Raw genomic sequence first — 20,645 nt, 5'->3', positions numbered from 1 at the left:
GAGTTACATATTCCATAAGACATGACATGATTATGATGAACTCGTTTTTCAGCACCCAGATTAGCTTAGTCATAATAAAAATACATCTGCAAACATTTTTTCTACATTGATATAGGCGCTTGAGAATATTTATAGTTGTAAGTAAATTTTAAAGGGCTAAATTTTTTTTAAAATAAACTTCTTTCACATGACCAACCTCGCTGCAAATTTTAATGGCGTCAGGTCGACGCTAAATCCTAAACCAGCTTTCATATTAATAAATAATTGGAAGAACTGGCAAGATTTATGTACCACATAAAGCAACGTTCAATAAAATTTTAACAAACCAAAGCTTACAGCACAAGTAAGCCGATATTAAATATATAATAGTAAAGCGATGTTTGGTCATAGCGCCTGCCGAGCGATAGGCGAGTCACGGCAAAGCGACAGGCGAGTCACGGCAAAGCGACAGGCGAGTCACGGCAGCACGACAGGCGAGTCACGGCAGGGCGACAGGCGAGTCACGGCAGGGCGACAGGCGAGTCACGGCAGCGCGACAGGCGAGTCACGGCAGCGCGACAGGCGTGCACCGCTACAGGCGAGTCACGGCAGGGCGGCAGGCGTTCACTTGGACGACCTGATGGAGCCCGTGACACCGTCGATGAGGTAAGCCAGCGCGTTCAGGATCATCATGGACTGCAAGAAAACCTTGGTTAAAAATAGAATAGAAGCCTCAAACATTTAGAATATAATAGAATATAATAGAATAGAATAGAATAGAAGTGTCGGCGTTGAAGACATAGGCCCATGGCCTGTTGCCGATTCTTGTACTTTTCGTGACTTGATTCACAAGGGATCCGGCCTTTGGAACCCGATCTTTCTTTAGCTGACGATTGATTGAGATAGCTGCTGGACTTATTGCCTAGTGGTTAATAATTTACTTCGGGACCTGCAGTTAACGCTTTGTGATAAGGAAGAGTTCATTTTAAACTGAGAACTTTTCTAATTAAATTAGTTGCATGATCAGGGTACTGACAAATTTCACATTAAAGAGATGATAGATATTTGAAAGCAAATTAATTACAGTATGGCTGCATATCGAAGATTTAATTATCTGAAAATTTTTAAGCAATAATATTGTTAGCCTAAATTTCAGGCTAATCGGGGACAGTTAAGAGTCCAGGCCGAGTTAACATGAACACATTCGTCCTTAACATAAATGCAATGTAGACAAGATTTTCCTAAAAAAGTAATTGATGGTCTTGAACTTTTTTCATAACTGCACATGAATGAAAAATAAACGGAAAAATAAAAACGACAGTTTATTATTTAAGATGAATTTAGCTCATTTCAAGTCAACGATCACGATAATTTGCAAGATGAATAGATATTTAAAAAACCAATACTTGTGACGTTTCACACTAAACTACCTCATAAATTTACGGATTCGCATAACTACCATGAGGCATAGCCAAAAATGTTCTAAATATTTTGTAAGGTATTTTGTAACGGTGACAAGTCACAAATAAATTTGTGACGGTGACACGCAATAGTAACAAATCCCTTTATATATCAATTAACATTAGAAAGCGAATTTCATACCAAGCCTAGGTTATCTAATATATAAAGTCATTGTATAAATGCACACACTTACCATGCCTAGGTTATCTAAATATAAAGTATCTATATCTATAAATGCACACAATTAACCTACCCCCATGCCGAGCCCAGCCTGCACGGCTTCGTCCTTGTGGTTGAGATCCTTGTAGGTCTCAATAGCCAGGGCGCCGCCTGCGATGTTCATCGTGCACGCCGTGAAGCAGAACAGCGCCTCCTGCTCACACGCAATATTCAGCGTTTTTTTTTTTATCTGGCAAGATTTTAAGATACTTTTTGAAATTATAGAAGGAAATGGAGCCTGATTCAAGAGTAGATAACACTTTTGGTTTTTTACCCTAGCCACCTTAGGCCAGGGTAAAAGACCAAAAGTATCATCTACTCTTGAATAAGGCTAGATTTCCTTCTATAATTTCAAAAGTATCCTAATATCTTGCCAGATTGAAAAAATGAACGTATTGTGACGTGTCGAATTGAGACAATCAATCAAGATACAACGGAAACATGAAATATTATTGACACTTTGTAACCATGCTGTACCTATCCTAGACATCCATTATAAATATTCAATTTCGTTTCCCATCATCCAAGCACAAACTTATTGCAAAATTTTCTCAAGTGTATGAGGGAGAAAATTATAAATAATCCTTATGGGCGTACAGAACTGAGATATTGGGAAAAGCTTAAACTTTTTGAGAACATTACCACTAGAAAATCTATTATCTTTCGAAATAATCAAAACGGATTTTTGAAATCTACTGAGGCAAAGGCCGATTCCAAACAATCTCTTGTCCCAGAATTTTTAATCCATTTATCAGAGTTTAGAGGAAATAAGATGATTTATTTATGGCAGACAACGCACCAGGAGGCTGGAGGCGGCGTCGAAGAAAACGTAGCCCACGAGCAGAGGAATGGAGATGAGCAGAGACGCGCCGATGGCGATGGTGCCTGCATGACATGTTTTTGTTTTGTTAGACAAAACTGAATACAGAAGAACACGGTGCAATAATATGAAAAATATAACTCAGTACTCACTGCAGTGAGTGACAGACAGCGCGTTTTCTCGTCGACGAAAACTTGAGGTCAATGACGGACGGACAGACGGACGAACAGACAGACAGACGGACATGGCGAGCACAATAGTGCATTTTTTCCATAAGTGAGAAAATGCGCTAAAAAGTGGTTTTGCTATCACATTGCAACTGCACTGTTTTGCAAATTTCACAGATTGATAATACAATATTGAAGAAGATAACAAGTTTGGTAATCCGAATTCTGGCGCAGAATCTTAGAACATTAAAACTGGTCCGACACTCAGATCCATTATTTTTTAATGTTCCGTTCACATATTGGACACATGCATTGTAACTCCTGAAATAGTGAGAAAATCTCGAATTATATTCGAAAAACACCAGCCACCAGCAATCAAATCGGCTGCAATGGCGCGAGATGACGGGGTATACACCGAACAGCCTATACATTAACATGAATTTATAAAGGTGGATTCCAAATTAAATAACAGAAACTGGTATTTCTTGAATAATTTTTCATATGCGTCAGAAGCCGTCATAATGTTTAACTCTTGATGATACATAATAAGATGAACACGATAATCCTCTAGAGTCTAGACTATAACTTTGATCTATAAGATTTGTCAAATTAAATATATGTTAAAAACATAAATTATAAACATTGCTAGTTATATGATCAGCTAGCAAGAAAATAAGAGAATTTTTTTACACAAAAATAATCATTTTTAAACTTCCACAACCACTTCATCACTTGAGATGGTTCTAATACGTGATTCAACAGAAACTGGTTTGACGCAAAGGTCCAGTCTTCGTTAGAACTAGAATCTCTTCAGGAGCTGTTCAATTGAGGTACCATAAAGAATTTCTCATCACAGTTGGAAACGCTGTTCGTTTGTTCATGGAATCCTATCAAAGTTATTAGACGTAACTCCCAACTATATAATGACTAGCTGGTTAATTTATAACGCTGTTCTGATTGAATAATTCTGCTTGCCTGTAAGTTGGCGATCCCTGTAGTCATCATTGGCGCCCAGGAGACTGCCCCTGTCGAACTCGAGGTTGTAGCGGCGCAGCAGAGCAATAGCGATCAGGGCCAGGATCTAAGGAGAAAAGAACGTGGAAAATTAGACGATTTAACAATGTAGATAAAACCGACGAGATGTGGCGTTAAAATGCCGCGCGAATGGATGAGCAAGGAACTGTCGTGCGTAACTGCATATGTGACTAATTTATTTCCGTTCTAAAACGCATGAACAAGAAGAAGTGAAATTCGGGGTATATGTTCGGAAATTTTACCAGCCCCACGCAGCCAACTATACTATACTATACTATGCATAAAATATAAAGATAGTTTGCATTATAATATTAGTAACGATGAAAAGATTTAAATTAAATAAGCATTATTTGCAAGTATAAATAAGATTTTTGTCACGTCATTTCATCAACTAAAAGAGGGACTTGTGTCATGGCTGTTCAATCATCAATGTAATTAGAAGCCCTTCAGCCGGGAACAATATATAAGGGAACTCCACCCAGAGCGGTATGCATTAGATCACATGCTTAAAAAACTCCCGTCACGCGCATGCTAACAACAGCGTGCGACACTTGTTTCCAGAGTGCGCGAGAACATGAACACTCCTTCTATGAGGATAATAGCCAACTTCAAGGCCAGAGTTTTGTATTCGTGCTTGTTTATGCTGAATATCTACACTTTTTTATATGGAGATTCAGAGTTTGCGTTTTTGTTTCGTATGCAGCCAAGAGACACTCGTTGTAGCATCTTATTACACGACATGCTTAACATGAAGAATAGTGAAGCTCTGCGTTGCATACTAAATGTTTAATTGTAGGCAAGTTAAACATTCCAGATGCAGCATGGACGGTAATTTAAATACTAAATCCGTTTTTTATACATAACATAATGAATGCTGTGAATACTGCCAAGGAGGAATTTAAAACATTCTTATAAACATCCGACACTTTCACGCCATTATACGTTGTACAGATTTCTACGTTAATGACAAGCAATCAACTATCTGCGGATTAATCCAGACAATCAAGATACGTGAAGTTTTTTTCGGGGCAGTTATCTTTATGGGCAAGAGGCTCCACTAAAACAACGAAAATTGAAATGCTTTTAAAAATTTCAAAATAGTGTTAAAACCCAAAAAACCCATTTAAGGAACTATTCAGGCATTCACACCTGTAATATAAAGCAATTGTTTGTACTAATAAACATATTCCAGCCTTGAATTTAAGACCGCGCAATACATGTTTTTAATGTTAGGATTACATTTCATCAACAACGGAAAACAATACGTGTGTACTCTATTCTTTGCAACGCGAAGTAAAAGGAATTTATACAAATACATTCGTCACCGCACGAAAGGTACTCATTATAAATAGCATTGCGGATGTATGCAAGAAAAGAACCTAAAGAAATCCCCAGTAAAGGCATCTGCAGGTTCTGGTTCTCGTTCTTTGTGTTAGCAGGAAAATATCACGATACTTCAAACAAATATTCAGGATGATATCGACCAAATAAAATCAAGACCTTTGAAATTAAAGGAAAACGTATGATAGTAAAAGGATGTTAATTGAAGATAAACCTAAGGAGGCATTTGTGCTAAAACGACATAACTTAATAAGTTGACAAAGTTCCAGGTGAGCGTGGAGGAGGAATATCACCGAAAAATGTAACGATCAGTACTCACTGCAGTGAGTGACAGAAAACGCATTTTCTCGTCGACGAAAACGTGGAGTTACGGACGGACAGACGGACATGGCGAGCACAATAGCGCCTTTTTTCCATAAATGATCGAGAAAATGCGCTAAAAATCGTGGCTGTGCGCGACGAAGTCACGACGTGAAGGATCGCAGGTCGCGTAACCTTGGCATGTCTCTCGTGAGTTGCCTGGTTATCAGTTTTTGTTACGCGTAGAAAACCGCCATTCCACGACCCAGGAAGAGGAAGACAGCGTCGATAAAACGAACACAGGGGATATTTATTCGTGAGCAGAAACTCAAATATAATGCTACATCCCCAGCTGTTCGTGTATGGCAATTTAATGAAGAGGATTGAACAGAAATAGCGATGAATGCTCATATCAATTATAGAAGGGAACTCATTTCTCTTCGATCTTGAGAAAAATCACTTAGAAAACTAAATATATTAGATTAAATCATGCTAGAGGTTCCCAGCATAACGACGAGTTATAATGCGAATAAATTTCGAAACGATATTCTATGATTAAGAAGGTTTATTTTAAAAACAGATCTAATTTATCACATAACGTCTTTTATTACTACTGTTACACGCAGAAATTATATTAAGCATCTTATCTTTCAAACACTTCCCGCAAGACTTCCTTCATCCGAATCATCAGATGCCTTACAGTAAAATTACCAACAAAGAAGATCTCGCAGGAATCTTACGACAAATGAAATTGCCTTCTTCAAAAGGAGCAACGGGCGCGGCATTCCAGGAGGTAATCCGCACGAAGGGAGTTTCCATGTAGCGCTATAACCCCGCGACGCTTGCCAAAAGCCGCTACACAGCACAACTTCGATTACAAACTTCAGCGTCCGTCCTTTTGTGGCGAAGACGTGGTGCGATGTGTCTTGCCTACGCACACTCATTAGCACGGAGGCTTTTCTCTCACCGTGTCATGAGGAAAGCGAGCTCGCTCTCACACGAAGATTGTGTTAAAAGATGTTGTCATTAAAGTGCTGTTCAAAATTATATCAGCAATAAATTTACTTGAGCAGATAATTATGTCAGCTCATGTGCAAAAAGTTTGCAATAGATCTCATAAGCTTTCAACAATCAGAGAAGGGTCAGTTTTCAAAGCCGAAAAGGTCCTAAAAACATAACAAACTTGAATCTACATAAAAACTGATTTCAGCTAACCCTTCTACAAAGTTTAATTTTTACTTTGGCTACGCTGCCCCTTCTACACAAGATAATTCTTACTGTGACGACACTAAACAACGATTTACTCACGGCTTTTTAAGAAGCTCTTCACGAAATGAATCAGCCTCAAAGTTGGTGGAAGGAGGCCGTGAAACGAACAAGCTAAGGCAACCTTGAACTAAAGCTCTTGTATAGCCGTTGGCAACACCAGAAGCATGTATATCCCTTCGCACCTTATAACATAACATAACATAGTGATGTCGGCTCTGAAGTGTAGGCCTGATGTGGCCTGTCGCCGATTCTTTTCCATTTCGTGCCTTGTTCATAGATCTTAACTCGTGTCATTTGACCGGATCTTTTCATGACTGGCGATAGTTTGAAGAAGCTACTAGACTTCCACCGGGTTCGATAAGGAGCTAGGCATTTCAAATCTTTATGCGACCTGCTGAATGACATGCTCGGTAAAAGGCTGTTTAGTACTTTATTGTTATCAGAGGTGCTGTTAGGTGATCTGTAAATGACCCCTATGAGAAGGCTATCTTTGCCTTTTAGAGTAAGTTCACACCACACTGATTCTCTAGCTGATTGATGCTCTGCAGATAACTTGGAACTTTTCGTGACTTGATTCACAATGGATACACTTCTTTCGCGTTCATTCATGCGTGTGTTCTTTGTGAAAGGTAACTCTTACTGAGAAATAGGACCATAAGGTTGATACGAGACTCGTGCCTTATATAGCAATGTTCTTCAGGCAAACGCTTTCAAAGTCTCGGACCAGCAGGTGCTTGTTAATTATATTATTATTAAATGGGCCTCCGGTTGAATCGCAACCTTCGGTGAAATTAAAGTGCCTTGACTAGGAAAACGTAAACTATTGTGTCTTTCCGAAGGAATGAATACTTACTGATCTCTAAACTCAAGTACTTTGCGATTTTTCTGCATAATTCCGTTATTGAGGGCATTAGGTACGTCATGTTGAAAGGAAAATAACTATTGACGCTTCAGCTGCTCCTTAAATCAGGGCAGTGTGCCACAGGATTATCACGCATGTATAGATAGCAAAAGACTCGAGCTCATAAAAGAAGCAACTGCCTGAAGGTCCTGAAGTGTGATGGCTGCCTATAAGCTAATCGATCCACTGACGGTTGGCATGATGTGCAGGAGTGTAATATTGGTACACAATTAGGGCCAGAAGAGCTAATGCTTCGTATGTCAAAATACAGACTCAGCTTCCATGGATAAATTTAATCAATCGTACCTCACATAGCAATAATTAATAAGTACAACTAATAATAAACAATATACAAAATGATCTAGTAGCTCAAAAATCTTGGTCACAGTGCGCTTCGTTTGAAGAAGCGATACAGATAAAGTTACAGTGCCGCTGTAGAGATGACAGACCAGCTACCGACTCTCCCGAACACCACGTACAACAGGCGGTTCTTTCATGCCTCAGATACGACAATCTGAAGCTGTTTACAAACCGCTCCGAGTGGCCGCGTCATATGCTACAGCAGTATTTTTTGTAGTTTCATCCGGTAGATTGAATTCATATATATTCTGACTGAATTTATATATAATTAAAAATATTTATAAATGATAAATTTATAGATTCTGAATGAGTTTACAACTATCGTTGCATCGATGATATAATATATTAACACTAAATAGTTCAAAATTATTAGTGGCCAGCAGGCAAACCCGGCCATGTTCGGGAAAATAGCTTCCCTGCTGTCATAATAATTATTAATACAAAGTTTACGCATTTTAAAGCAACATAAAAAGTACCAGAACTATACGCAAAACGGACAGTTATGATCACCTCTGAATTTTAGAGAATCCGACACCAGCTCGGTAAGATTTTCTCACGTCTGAGCGCTCGAGTCCACACAGGAGGCGCTTGGCAACCAACACAGCAGCGCTCTGTGCTGCCAGCGCCATCGCTCTCCCGCAAGAGCCGACATAAAATATTTGTAATCAATCATAGAATAGAATACAATAGAATAGAACAGAAGTGTCGGCGTTGAAGAAATAGGCCCATGGCCTGTTGCCGATTCTTGAACTTTTCGTGACTTGATTCACAATGGATACACTTCTTTCGCGTTCATTCATGCTTGTGTTCTTTGTGAAAGGTAACTCTCATTGAGAAATAGGACCATAAGGTTGATAAAATCCTGTTCTGTTTCAAGATTATGAAATAGTACGATTAAGAAAATTCAACAACAGATGAATCGCAAAGGACAACAATCTTCACCGCACATGCAACAAACGCAATCGTCGCTACGAAAAAAGCTGTTGATAAATAATTTCCTTATTTGAATATCGCATTAATGTACGAAGCCAGGAGACGATTATGCCTAGAAATAAAGCGAAGCGACGCATAGCCTGTTGAAACTTGCGTCTCGTTTGCAATGCGATCGAGCAGCGACCAGTAATTCCGGTCGATAAGACCGGCAGCAATGCTGCAAATTTTTCTGGAATGTCATCGAGCTCATGAATGTTTCTTCAAAAGGAGTTAATAGTAAAAAGTGTAAACGAACTCGAGGTTCAGTGAACCGACCGGGAGAAGAAAAAAAGTCACATTCCAATTCTGTGTTCAGGTTATTGAGAATAGCGAAGCATTGGTGGACGATTCACAACCACTTCTAAACTAGAAAAACCGTGAAGCGATGCCACTTCTTGTGAGGTTAGGTATTCAATATCGTGTAAGTGCAACATGATGGATTGAAATGCAAGGTTGGAAAGTACATATGCATGCTGAAATTCTAAGTATGCTGAATGTATAACGTTGTGTGTGGAGCGTGAGCAACAAGGAGTGGGTTAAGGAAGCATTGAGGCAATAAAGACAATTGAGTGCACCGGCTACACATCGTCTGTGGGAGGATGCTAGGCAGGAGCGGACACCGAGGCCGGAGTGGCAGGGCGTTACCCGGCAAGTCCCGTGAAATTAATGAACGTTTCATGTACATGTTTGCAATGCTAAGTCAACGGTCATTGCGAAATTTACAATAAACATTCGTACATAACAAGTCAATAAATAAATACAAAATCAACTAATACGTATTTGGTTAAGGTCTGCTGTAATGACGGAACGTTCATTCGGAAAATTGATATCAGAATAAAATCGTGAAAATTTTGTATTACTTTTCCCTCGCTTGCTAGATTTTTTTTTTATTTTTAACGAATATTCCTTCATCTCTATCTAAAGCAACAATAATAGTAGGACGTTGAAAATGAGTTTGATGGCCAAATATTAATGAATGTCTTATAGGAATTAACCAATAAATACAGTACGCCAACTGTGGCCTACTTATTTGGCCTAGGCTCCGTAAACGAGCCTCAGCAGTCAATGTCTCAGTATTACAGTCCCATGCAGGAGAGGTCAGAAGTCAAGAAATGAGTTGCAATTTGGAAACCAGAGCCGAAACGAGCAAGGCGCTCAGCCATCAGTTATAGCACTGTGCCATAGACCGTTTGGCAGGTCGATCGGTGCGGTGGGATATAAAAATTAATCTGTTTATTATCATGGCCTAATTCTTAAGGTCAAGTTTAATACTCTATGATAAGCATTTCTGCAGGTTGAGATATTCTCATGTGATGGGACATGTACGAATAACAAATGAAACAATCATCCTCTTTATTGTTTCGGGCACCAGGTCGCAGTTGAGTTGAAGTCATCCTCGCTTAATAAAATTTGTCCCGTTTCTCTTTGTCCCGTTTCATTTCATTCACGACGCATTCTTCGCCAGTTTCGAATGCGCAGGCAGGCAATGTAATGGATTAATGAATCACATTTGCTTCCGGTTTCTGACAGTAACGTATTGAGTTTCACCTAGGAAAAAAAATTTACTGTAATAAGTGCGGCTTTGTCATGGTAGACGATAGACAAGACGCATAACGCTGCATGAACACGTACAGCCATAACAAGACCAGGTCGCACCAATTACGAAACGAGAGCAATGAGAGGGGAACGGAAGGGGAAGAGGGGGCGAGAACTTCATATCCGGGACAACGAACATCTGGTGACGATAAATTAGCGCAATTGAGTGGGAGGCTCACAATCGCACCAGTTCGAGGTTACGATCTACAACCGTTAGGGGTTACGGTGTACAACTGTTGGGGGCTACGATTTAAACCCATTAGGGGTTACAATCTACAGCTCTTAGGGGTTACAATCTACAGCTGTTAGGGGTTACGCTGTACAACTGTTGGGGCTACGATCTACACCTGTTAAGGGTTACGGTCTAAACCTGTTCGGGGTTATGATCTTCACCAGTGCAGACCCAGAACCCGCCTGAGCAGCTTTAAAGATACCTACACTGCAGGTGCGGTAGCCATCTAGTGCCTCATTTATTTGCCTATCCGGCGAGCATACAAGTACTTTAACAAAAATTTAAATCAAAACACATTGGAAAAGCAATTCAATAAATTTGGAACAAAGCGTGAAACTATTTATAAATTACATGAAATTTAACAGCGAATAACACGGTTAAATACGGTGCATCACTGGTATCATCTTTTGGACGATTGCACTAAACAACGAGAATAGGTACGAGTTTTGACTAGTAATGCAAGAATATTTTACAAGTAACAATCTCGAAATAACATTACAAAAGAGCTGTAAATAGCATCAGGAGTTTAAAAATAATCATAGTAGGGTACAATAGGTATAGGAGCATATACTGATCACCAAAGTAGAATAAAAAATTTATGCGATGTTTTTCCAGCAGTTAAGGGGGCCTAATATGATTATATCATAAACAAATTGTGACTAAATCATAGACATCCTCGACATATGTCATCAAGTCAACGTTATTGATTAATTTTGCTGGTGGATGCTCATTTCTTAGAAAAATATCTACAAAAAAGCATGATGAAAATATTATAATAGTATAACCTTGAAATTAACACAAAAATGAATTGTCTGGAATCCAGGAAATGCACTTAACATACACGCTCAAAATTATGCATTAAAATATCGTAACACTCGCGTAACAATGGCTGTTGGCTTGTCTCCTGCATTGTTCATTTGACTAAAACTGTTTAAAGTCTTTCTCTGCCGCAATGCTTGCCTCCAATTAACGCGTAGTGGAAGGGTTTCGGACTGGGCCTGGACCAGCCGACTTATTACTATGGATGGAATAACAAAAACCATTAGTTTTAATTTGGACAAAAAGGCTGTAAGGGCCGCATGGCTGAAGGTTTCGCCACAGGAATTCCAAGGCAGCAATTTAACGAACAAGGCGCTGCCAAGACGGCGACGTACTTTTGGAGAAATTAGCTTTAAAAATGCAAGGTCAACATCATTTACGAGTATTGACATTTACTTTCTATACGAGATTCCTACATTCCTCGATATTTAATTCGTTAGTTCTCGACGATGCCTTCCATGATCTATTGTTCCACATCATACAAAACGTAAAAATATGTAAAAGAAGATAATATCAAGGATTAGAGTATATTTATTACTGTTTTGAGCGGTGATTATAAAAAATTAATTCCAAGGCTTGGTCCACATACTTTCCAATTATTTCATCCGATATTGGTTTCAAAGTTTCCCTCACAAGCATCAATACGCTGTAAGTGCCAGCCAATATGAGAAATCCATCGAAGCCCTTAACGTAAGTCGCTCGAAAGAAAAATAAAAATATATTACGTATAGATTTTCATTATTTTCATTTCGTTAACAATAGAGATCAAAAGCGTTTCAGGACGCACAACAAGAACTCAAGAATTCGAGAAAGTTTTAGTAAACAGACACGAGTAAATTCTTCAGCGATACACTCATTTAAAAGGATTCAAAAAGTTATCGAATATTGTGGAAAAGAACACGAATATTTCATTCTACAAGAACGCAACCGCGAATGTACAAAAGTGCGATCGTGACTCATGAAGTTCGCTGAAACGTGAGCGTAACTGCGCAACAAGTTGCCCGCCAAGATCGATACTGGCTGCATGCCCTAAACTCGGTCACCCCACCCACCCTTACTCCGGTCACCCCACCTACCCTTACTCCGGTCACCCCACCTATCCCCCCCTCCTGGTCACTTTTTTCCGGTGGCCTCTCCTACCCTCACCATAGTCCCCTCACCAGCCCTCACCTACCTCCACCCAGGGCTCGCTGCTCTTCCAGCAACGGTTACTAATATGGAATGGCTTCGGGGTCACTGCACTGTACTCCCTGTAACCAGGCAGTGCCTACAGCGCGTATTGACGGAACAGGTGACGCGGTCCAAGAATGGAATAGTTTTAGGCTTTGAAGTCATTCCGAAGAGTTGAAGAGGAGTAACGTTGCGCCAAACTTGTAAGTAAATCTCTAAATCTCAATTTGATAATAATAATTCATTTCTCGTTTAAAATTTAGTGCTATTCAAAACATTTTTTGTTTTGGATCTGTTTGATCCTAAGTAAAAAATTAAAATTGAACTCATCCGAATAGTCGTCATATCGCAAAAATTTCCCAAAACAAGTTATCATTACATATATTCATTTCATATTGCTTGTAAACTAAATTATTGGAGCCAAAAATTAGCTTCTTTTTTGTGAGAATCGATGACATTAACGAAGTTTAGAGTTAAGGTCATCGCAAGTGAGCTGAGATGGCGTCATCTCCAAGAATAGCAGTGAGCGATCAAGCACCGCGCTGCAGCAGACAGGCAGGTAGTCTTGTAGTCTTGTTACTCGGCTGGTAAAACGCGCTGTAAACGCTACTAGGAGACTGCGTAATGTTAGAGCAAAAATATGTGAATTGGTTCGTTCGAGAAACAGAACGACGGTTCAGACATCATGCTGTGTCCAACCAAATTTTTCCTGAACTTTGAAAAAGACTGCGTAATGTTAGAGCAAAAATATGTGAATTGGTTCGTTCGAGGAACAGAACGACGGTTCAGACATCATGCTGTGTCTAACCAAATTTTTCTTGAACTTTGAAATAGCATTCAAACATACACACGAAATAACGAACGAGAACGAGAGGGATATGATTGAAGGATAAATCTTGGATGTAGAAAAATTATATTCTTATGCTTTCATGACGGAGTTCGTCTCCGAAACATTTTCGATAAAGACATGACTGAACGGTTTCATCATCTTCGTAAAACACATTTTCAGCGAGATAAACAAGAATCCGCAAAAAATTCTACCATCACGCTTCATTTGAATCTACACCCGAAATGTTCTTTTTGTTAAATAGAAAAGAAAATTTAAATAATGGTGAAAAAGCTAAAGCGAGCGTAAAGCCCCTGAAGCAAACGAAGTTTGTTTTAAGGTTCGCTACGTCGACGCAAACATCCGCGGACAGGAACAGCACGGCACGCACAACGGGCGACATGCAACCAACTTTGCTGAAGTTTAACGGAAAACAGGAAGCGAGTGTCGCCGATAGCAGCAAACGCACCATTTTGTTGCCAACAAGTAAGCTCTAAAGCTCTAAATTAATCCTATAGAAAATACATTTATGCTACCAAGTAATAGTCTCCATCACCCAGCATTAATAGCGATTCTTGTTTTAGTAAAGTCAAGCCCTGAAAATATAAGATTAATAAATGCAGAGGCTTAAAAAAAGTCTTTTGAATGATGCCTTACGAAGGAAGATGGTAATTGGAGCTGCTCCCATACAGCTGCACCTGCTATTTAATTACCGTCTAGGGTTCGGCCAGCATACCTTCAACCTTATGAATCATGGACGGACTGTAATGATATAATTGGACGAGGTAATTGAGGTATTTTTTTTGACATAGTTCGAACAAGTTCTATGGACATCAACTAGATACTACCATGGCAGTAGAAAGTTAGTTATGGTATAATCAACTCCAGCTAATATTTGGGCGAGAGAAAATACAACACGTTTGCGACAGCGAGCATAGAAATATCGGAACCGACCTCACTCGCTATCCGTGCAGCGAACAAGAATCGCTTTCTTCCTTAGCATTCCGCCCCGACTCGCGCGTATCGCGGGGTTCACGGTCGGTCGTACGGCGTCCGCTTGCATCCACAGCAAAGGTCACCGAGTACGTCTACTTCTGTACAGTGTAGACTTCCAAAGCTGCAATTTGTCTGAGTTTTTCTTACGGTGTATATCAGTGATTTTACGTTTGAATTGAAATTTATATCATTATAGATTTTTATTTCATGAGATTATTCAGCAAGCCATGATCCACCCGTTATGCTTGTGAAATACAAAATAAATTTGGTCTTGGCCGAAAAAAAATTCACTGATATAAAAAGGAGTTGGAACGTATTTCATGATTTTTTAAACAACGAAGAATCAAGTTCAAAATATAAAAGTAGCATGAGCCATCAAGCAAATTCGTTTCCATTTTGAAAAATTTCCTCATCGTTGAAATATAAGCCATAATTACTATCACTACCTGATAACAATAAGCTATTATCATCCGTAATTAATTGGCATTGGAGCTCGCTTTGTAAAAGTTCTTATGAAAATTACAATCGGCTCCATAATAAGATTTAAATTATTTAATGTACTTTCGTTACATGGCAGCGAGTGCACACAGTTTCCTTGCGTAGCTGAATGTCACGGTCGAGATCGCGGTCTGAAAGGAGGCTATTCAGCCTCTTCAGTCAATGAATTAACAAGGGGAATTAACAAGGGCGAAGCTTCAGTGGCTGCGTACCATGTTAGCCTGCAGCTGGACAGTAGAATAACGAAAACAATGCCTGTGATCCCCTACAGGCGAATGCCCGTGATCCCCTACAGGTGAATGCCTGTGATCCCCTACAGGTGAATGCCTGTGATCCCCTACAGGTGAATGCCTGTGATCCCCTACAGGTGAATGCCTGTGATCCCCTACAGGTGAATGCCTGTGATCCCCTACAGGTGAATGCCTGTGATCCCCTACAGGCGAATGCCCGTGATCCCCTATACAGTTCTGTGGTGCTTTCTCGAATTCTGAGTTGGAACAACAGAGAACTTTTAATCAAACCATTCGGAATGCGATGAGACAAACGTATTCAAAGGAAAGAGAATCAAGTTGAGTGTGCGTAATGGAAGACAGTGGATGTGCAAGAAGAAAAACAGTGGATGTGCAAGAAACTCTTTCGTACAAGAGTTTCTCTAATGTCTACGAAAATTGGAACAGAAGCACCATTATAGGCGCCCTAGTCGCGGTTATTTCAGGGGCGGTGCAGGCTGACAATTGCTGGCGCCAAAATATCGACCAAAGCTCCCGTCTCCCGGCAGCTGGTAGGAGAGGAAGACATTCTCTTAACTAAAAAAGTGTCGATCAGTGTTACCTTTTGAGAATCATTATGAATTTGAGCCGGGTATGAGGGGTCTTTTTAGCGCATTTTCTCATTTATGGAAGAAAAGGCGCTATTGTGCTCGTCATGTCCGTCCGTCCGTCTGTCCGTAACTTCACGGACGGACGAGAAAATGCGCTCTCTGTCACTCACTGCAGTGAGTACTGATCTAATTTTTTTGTTATGGAGTTTATAGGCATACCATTTAAATAAATTATAACTATTGAATAATGGTCCTTCCGATTTAGCCGTCACTTATCAACGGATGAAAATCAAAATATAAACTTAGAAAAACAAATAAAGTAATTCAAAATAGATCGAACAATAATATAATTATCTGAATTTTATCAACAAAACGTCCATCAAACTTATTCTGCATTCTGGTATGAAGTAACTATAATCAGTAGTTCGATTGTATGCAAGAATTTTTGTGATTAAATTGAAAATTTTTTACCTAATTTTCAATAGTTGATCATTCGATTCATTTGATTTTCTTTAAGTCTATTGAGCGACTATAAACAGTTACCAAACAAGTGAATATTCATTGTCATGAATCCTTGGCACGAAACTTCAATAAGAGCATGCATGATGTTTAGAACTCGAAGGAAATGAAGCTGTATAGCAAGTAATAACGGACAAGTGCACTGATGAGAAGATGACACACAGTCGGTCCCCAACGCACGCCCAATATTGAGTTAAATGGCAGCCTGCGCGTCACTGCCATGAGGTCACGCTACATCTCAACGCATCCCTTGCAGTTATGCTATATATTGCTTTAATAAATTAACTCTCTACTTATTACATCTTAGACTTAAGCGAACAGTTTACTCCACTTGTTGTAGTATTTCCCAGATCAAATGTAATTCGTTAAGCGTTGAAGTGTTGGTGCAAACACTTCTAGTCATTTTGGTTTAGAATAATGTGATATATTTGCTCAGAATCTCACATTGCAGCATAAATAAGATTAAAATGTACCTCGATACTTCATGTTTTATATTTTTCATTTTGCATAATACCTCATGTTTTGTACATTTGTAAAAGAAGTTTTAAAAAGGTTTATGAGGGACTGGGGGCACTAAACGTCCACTTTGGTCTTCAATGATGTGGGTTGTTCGATACCAACTTCGATAGAAAGAATAGTAAACAAAACTGAACAGCAGAGATAGCTCGTACAATACAATTCTTTATATAAAATTCTTCTGGAAATGTAGTAGAAACGAAATGATAGTACAAAGTATGCTGGATACTCAAGACTTATCATGGAATATGTAGGTCAGACCTTAACAAAAGCAAAAATCAATCGTGACGTTAGTTCGTTACGTAAGAATTTTACGTGGATTTTGAGATTATGTCGAAAGCGCAAATTTAAAGAACAAGTCACGTGCAAGTTACGTGACTATTGTGAACCGATCACGCTTTGGAGGAATATATTTTTTTACAAATAAAGGGATTACGGATCAAAATGGGTTACAGATTGCTACGGTTAGAAATAATAAGTCATGGTAAATTTGGCTGCAGGTCGTAGTCAGGATTGGTTAGAAATTATTAACAATTTTACAATATTGGTTAGGTTAGGTACTGGAACTTAATTTGGTAATTGTCAACCTAATTATTTTTTTGGTAGAAGTGGAAAAATCCAAAACAAATTCGTAAACGACGTTTGCTATCGGAAAGCAAATTAAGGTCATGCTACTTGGACATACGCAAATCATATGATAATGAACCCACTTTTTTTTCTATTTAATTGTTCATATTTCACACACGTAATGGTGTACAGCAGGACATTTTGTCTTTTTACCGAAGATGTAACGCGAAAATTAAATTTGGGATTCTATAAAGTAATAAGTCGACGGTTGCCAACTTTTAAATTTGACACAAACGAAGTCACGATGTTATTTAAGCATGCCTGGCAGGGACGGTTCGCATTGAACAAATTTCCTCGGGATATAGAGACGTCTTGTGTGCTGGACCTCTCGCCTGGCTAAAGAATGAGAAGAAATTACTTTAGGAATGCGAGGGTAGGAACGTGTGCTTAGGAATATGAGGAATGTGAGGGTAGGAACGTGTGTTTAGGAATATGAGGAATTTGAGGGTAGGAACGTGTGTTTAGGAATATGAGGAATTTGAGGGTAGGGACGTGTACTTAGGAATATGAGTGTATGAGAATGAGAACAAGAATACGAGTGTTGGGAAGGCATGTTTTTTCCAGAAAGGCTTCGGAATGACAGAGACGCTGCCAGTTTGGGAGGTAGGAGCTGTACTGAACTTAATGCTGTACACCTGTGCACCTGCAGCAGGTCTACACCTGTGCACCTGCGGCAGGTCTACACCTGTGCACCTGCTGCAGGTGTTGGCTTTCTGGCTGCTACAGCTGGAATATTCTAGGGCTATTGATACGTGGATCTTGCATGAGTCAGACTTTGGGAACATTCTTGATACATATGAGAAACGGGATTGAAAATCAACCAATGATATATAATGACGTGATCTGTAATATCGTAAGCCCGTTCAATACGACAATAAATAATCTAAATTAATCGAGTGCAGAATACAGGGAAATTCGTGATCAGCAGCAGTTGGAAATCAAACGATGGGTTATAGGAGTCTGGAACTTACAATGTTTCGCCAGGGAAAGATTTTTAACAAGACGATATTCCAAATAATATTTCAGAGAATAACAAATATGACTGTAGTCCGACATTTTGGAAGATTAGCTAACTCTAATACAATTGCTTGAAATTGTGAACTCTACAGCTAATTTCAAATGAATTTAGTTGAGAGTCAGCACGTTCTAATGGCGAGAACAGTGAGCCGCTAACACTGGACAGCGTAACTATACAATAGAGTATCCATCTTAATTCCACTTCACGTCACTTTAAATTTAATCCTATAATAGAGCAGGTTAACAATTAACAATCCAGAATTTGATAAGCAGCGCAAATTATCCTCCGTGGCAAACTCAGAAAGTATCATAGTTCGTTATTACGACTACGACGAAGCGCACGAAGACTCATATACTCTACTATTTAATAGATAGTTGTTTAATCATATAGATGTCGACTGCCAAACAATATAAAATACAGAGAAGCCATTATAATAAGACAATCTCTCGTTTAAACTATTTATAAAAAGGTGATATGACCACCATAACTGCATTCTTACAAATAATTAAAGACTTTCAGTATTGCTGAAATTAGTGCAAAATCCCATTAAGAGAGCTTCCTACGTAACTTGCAACGGAAATAAGAAACTTTGATTTTCTCATTTTACAACAGCACATTTTCTAAATGTAAAGTTCATGTCACGGTAAGCACGGATTCGATATCCTACAATACGCTCTAAACATTCACGAACAAAGGTTGACGCTAACTGGGTCTATTACCATGACATTCAAGCAAACCGTGCATACACAAACACATCTTACGCTTCTTAGTGACGGGGGCCAGGATGGAATCATAGCATTCGTGGTTCATTTGGTCAAGATCGATTAGTAACTTGATAATTTCTACAATGTATAGTATAGTATAGTATCTTCGGCGTTTAAAGAATAGGCCTGGATAGGCCTGTCGCCGATTCTTGTACTTTTCTTGACTAGACTGGCCTTTTGATCAGATCTTTTCAACGGACGGTAGATTTAAAATAGCTTCTAGATATCAGTTGTTCCCTAGGGTACGAAGCATTTTAAAATGGCAACTGATTAAAAAAGGAAATGTAGCATACGATTTTAGACGAAATATAACATGCGCCCTTGTTCATGTCTTGCTCCTCCTGAATTCATATTTTTTCACTGTCTTAAAAATTCAGTCAGTACATAGTCGTCAGTCACCCGCGGAGAATAGAGAGAGAGGGGAAAATGCACCAGAAGGAAGAAGTTTTATAGGGAAACTACCTTTTAGTTATCGAAATAGCTGATAAAATTCGGGTAATTCAAAAAGCTTAATCTAAGAATAAGTCTACTTGCAAAGCTAAAAAATTTTATGCGAGCTTTCGGCCGTTTTCCTTTACGTTAAAGGAACGTGTCGGTGAAATTAATAATAGCCGGGTATAAAGGGATAGATTTGCCAGGCCAAACAAATTTTATTTTCGGCTGAAACAGCCAATTTTCAGATATTTTGGAAATTTTTTCACCAATAGTTTCAATTCAATGTCATTAAGAAATGTACGTGCAATAAAATAAAGAAAATACTTTACAGGCTTGCAATATCTTTCAAGGGTCAAAGTTTATGTGGCATAAGTTTGACTATACAACAGTTACAACTCACAATTTGGATGATCTTCAGGATGCCGGGAAGAGAGCACAGCGATCGGATGTTCAGTGTGAGACCCATGGTTCTAAGTCGTGTTGTTTATCACTCACTGGAAGACAAATAAGCTTCAGAAGAGCGGATACGACGTACGCGCAATCGAAGTTCGCGGGTATATGAGACAAGTGCGCGCCGCCGAGCACTTTTGACTGGTGAGGTGGGTGTTGTTGGGAACGCAGTTGTCGTACGTTTGGTTTGGTCACTCCTATTCCAGAATAGTTCACAGAGCGTAAGATTCACAAATAAATTGCTAAATGTGTGATACGACAGAGCAATTTTTGTAGTTTGTTATCATTTTATTCAGAATTCAATTAAACCTCTTTATTACACGCTATTGTCAGTCGTGTGTACGATGCGAAACTTCGCAGAAGCCAGCCGTAAGCTAAATCGATGAATGATTCACGCTTCGTCTCCACCTTGCTAAATATGTAATATCATTTTCAGAGAAATATCACTTAACAATAAATAACAAAAGGAAAAATGTTAGCCTAATTCTAAATTGCCAGTAATAATTTAGTGGAAAATTCAATTTCATGTGAATTT

At 39.1% G+C, this 20,645-nt stretch overlaps 1 protein-coding gene across 1 annotated transcript; it reads right to left on the bottom strand.

Annotated features, from left to right (window-relative positions):
* Positions 1–570: 570 nt before the first annotated feature.
* LOC108681578 lies at positions 571–20,245 on the bottom strand. The gene is made up of 5 exons (XM_018170624.2): positions 20,061–20,245; positions 3,622–3,727; positions 2,459–2,544; positions 1,694–1,813; positions 571–675 (listed from the first exon to the last, which is right to left on the bottom strand). The coding sequence occupies exons 1-5, from the start codon at positions 20,124–20,126 to the stop codon at positions 604–606; spliced, it is 450 nt and encodes a 149-aa protein (XP_018026113.1). The 5' UTR covers positions 20,127–20,245; the 3' UTR covers positions 571–603.
* Positions 20,246–20,645: the final 400 nt, after the last annotated feature.

Source organism: Hyalella azteca, unplaced genomic scaffold (genome assembly GCF_000764305.2).
Source record: "Hyalella azteca isolate HAZT.00-mixed unplaced genomic scaffold, Hazt_2.0.2 contig16191, whole genome shotgun sequence".
NCBI classification, from domain to species: domain Eukaryota; kingdom Metazoa; phylum Arthropoda; class Malacostraca; order Amphipoda; family Hyalellidae; genus Hyalella; species Hyalella azteca.
Note: the sequence above shows the minus strand (reverse complement) of the source record. Positions and strands in the feature narration are given on the sequence as shown.

What these genes read in the sequence shown, in the direction of transcription:
- LOC108681578 (XM_018170624.2), bottom strand. Translation starts at nt 20,126, where the DNA reads ATGGGTCTCACACTGAACATCCGATCGCTGTGCTCTCTTCCCGGCATC. An exon ending in TCCTGAAGATCATCCAAATT is followed by an intron (nt 3,728 to 20,060) that starts GTGAGTTGTAAC and finishes TTTTCTCCTTAG; the next exon opens with ATCCTGGCCCTGATCGCTAT. An exon ending in ACGCCGCCTCCAGCCTCCTG is followed by an intron (nt 1,814 to 2,458) that starts GTGCGTTGTCTG and finishes GCGTGTGAGCAG; the next exon opens with GAGGCGCTGTTCTGCTTCAC.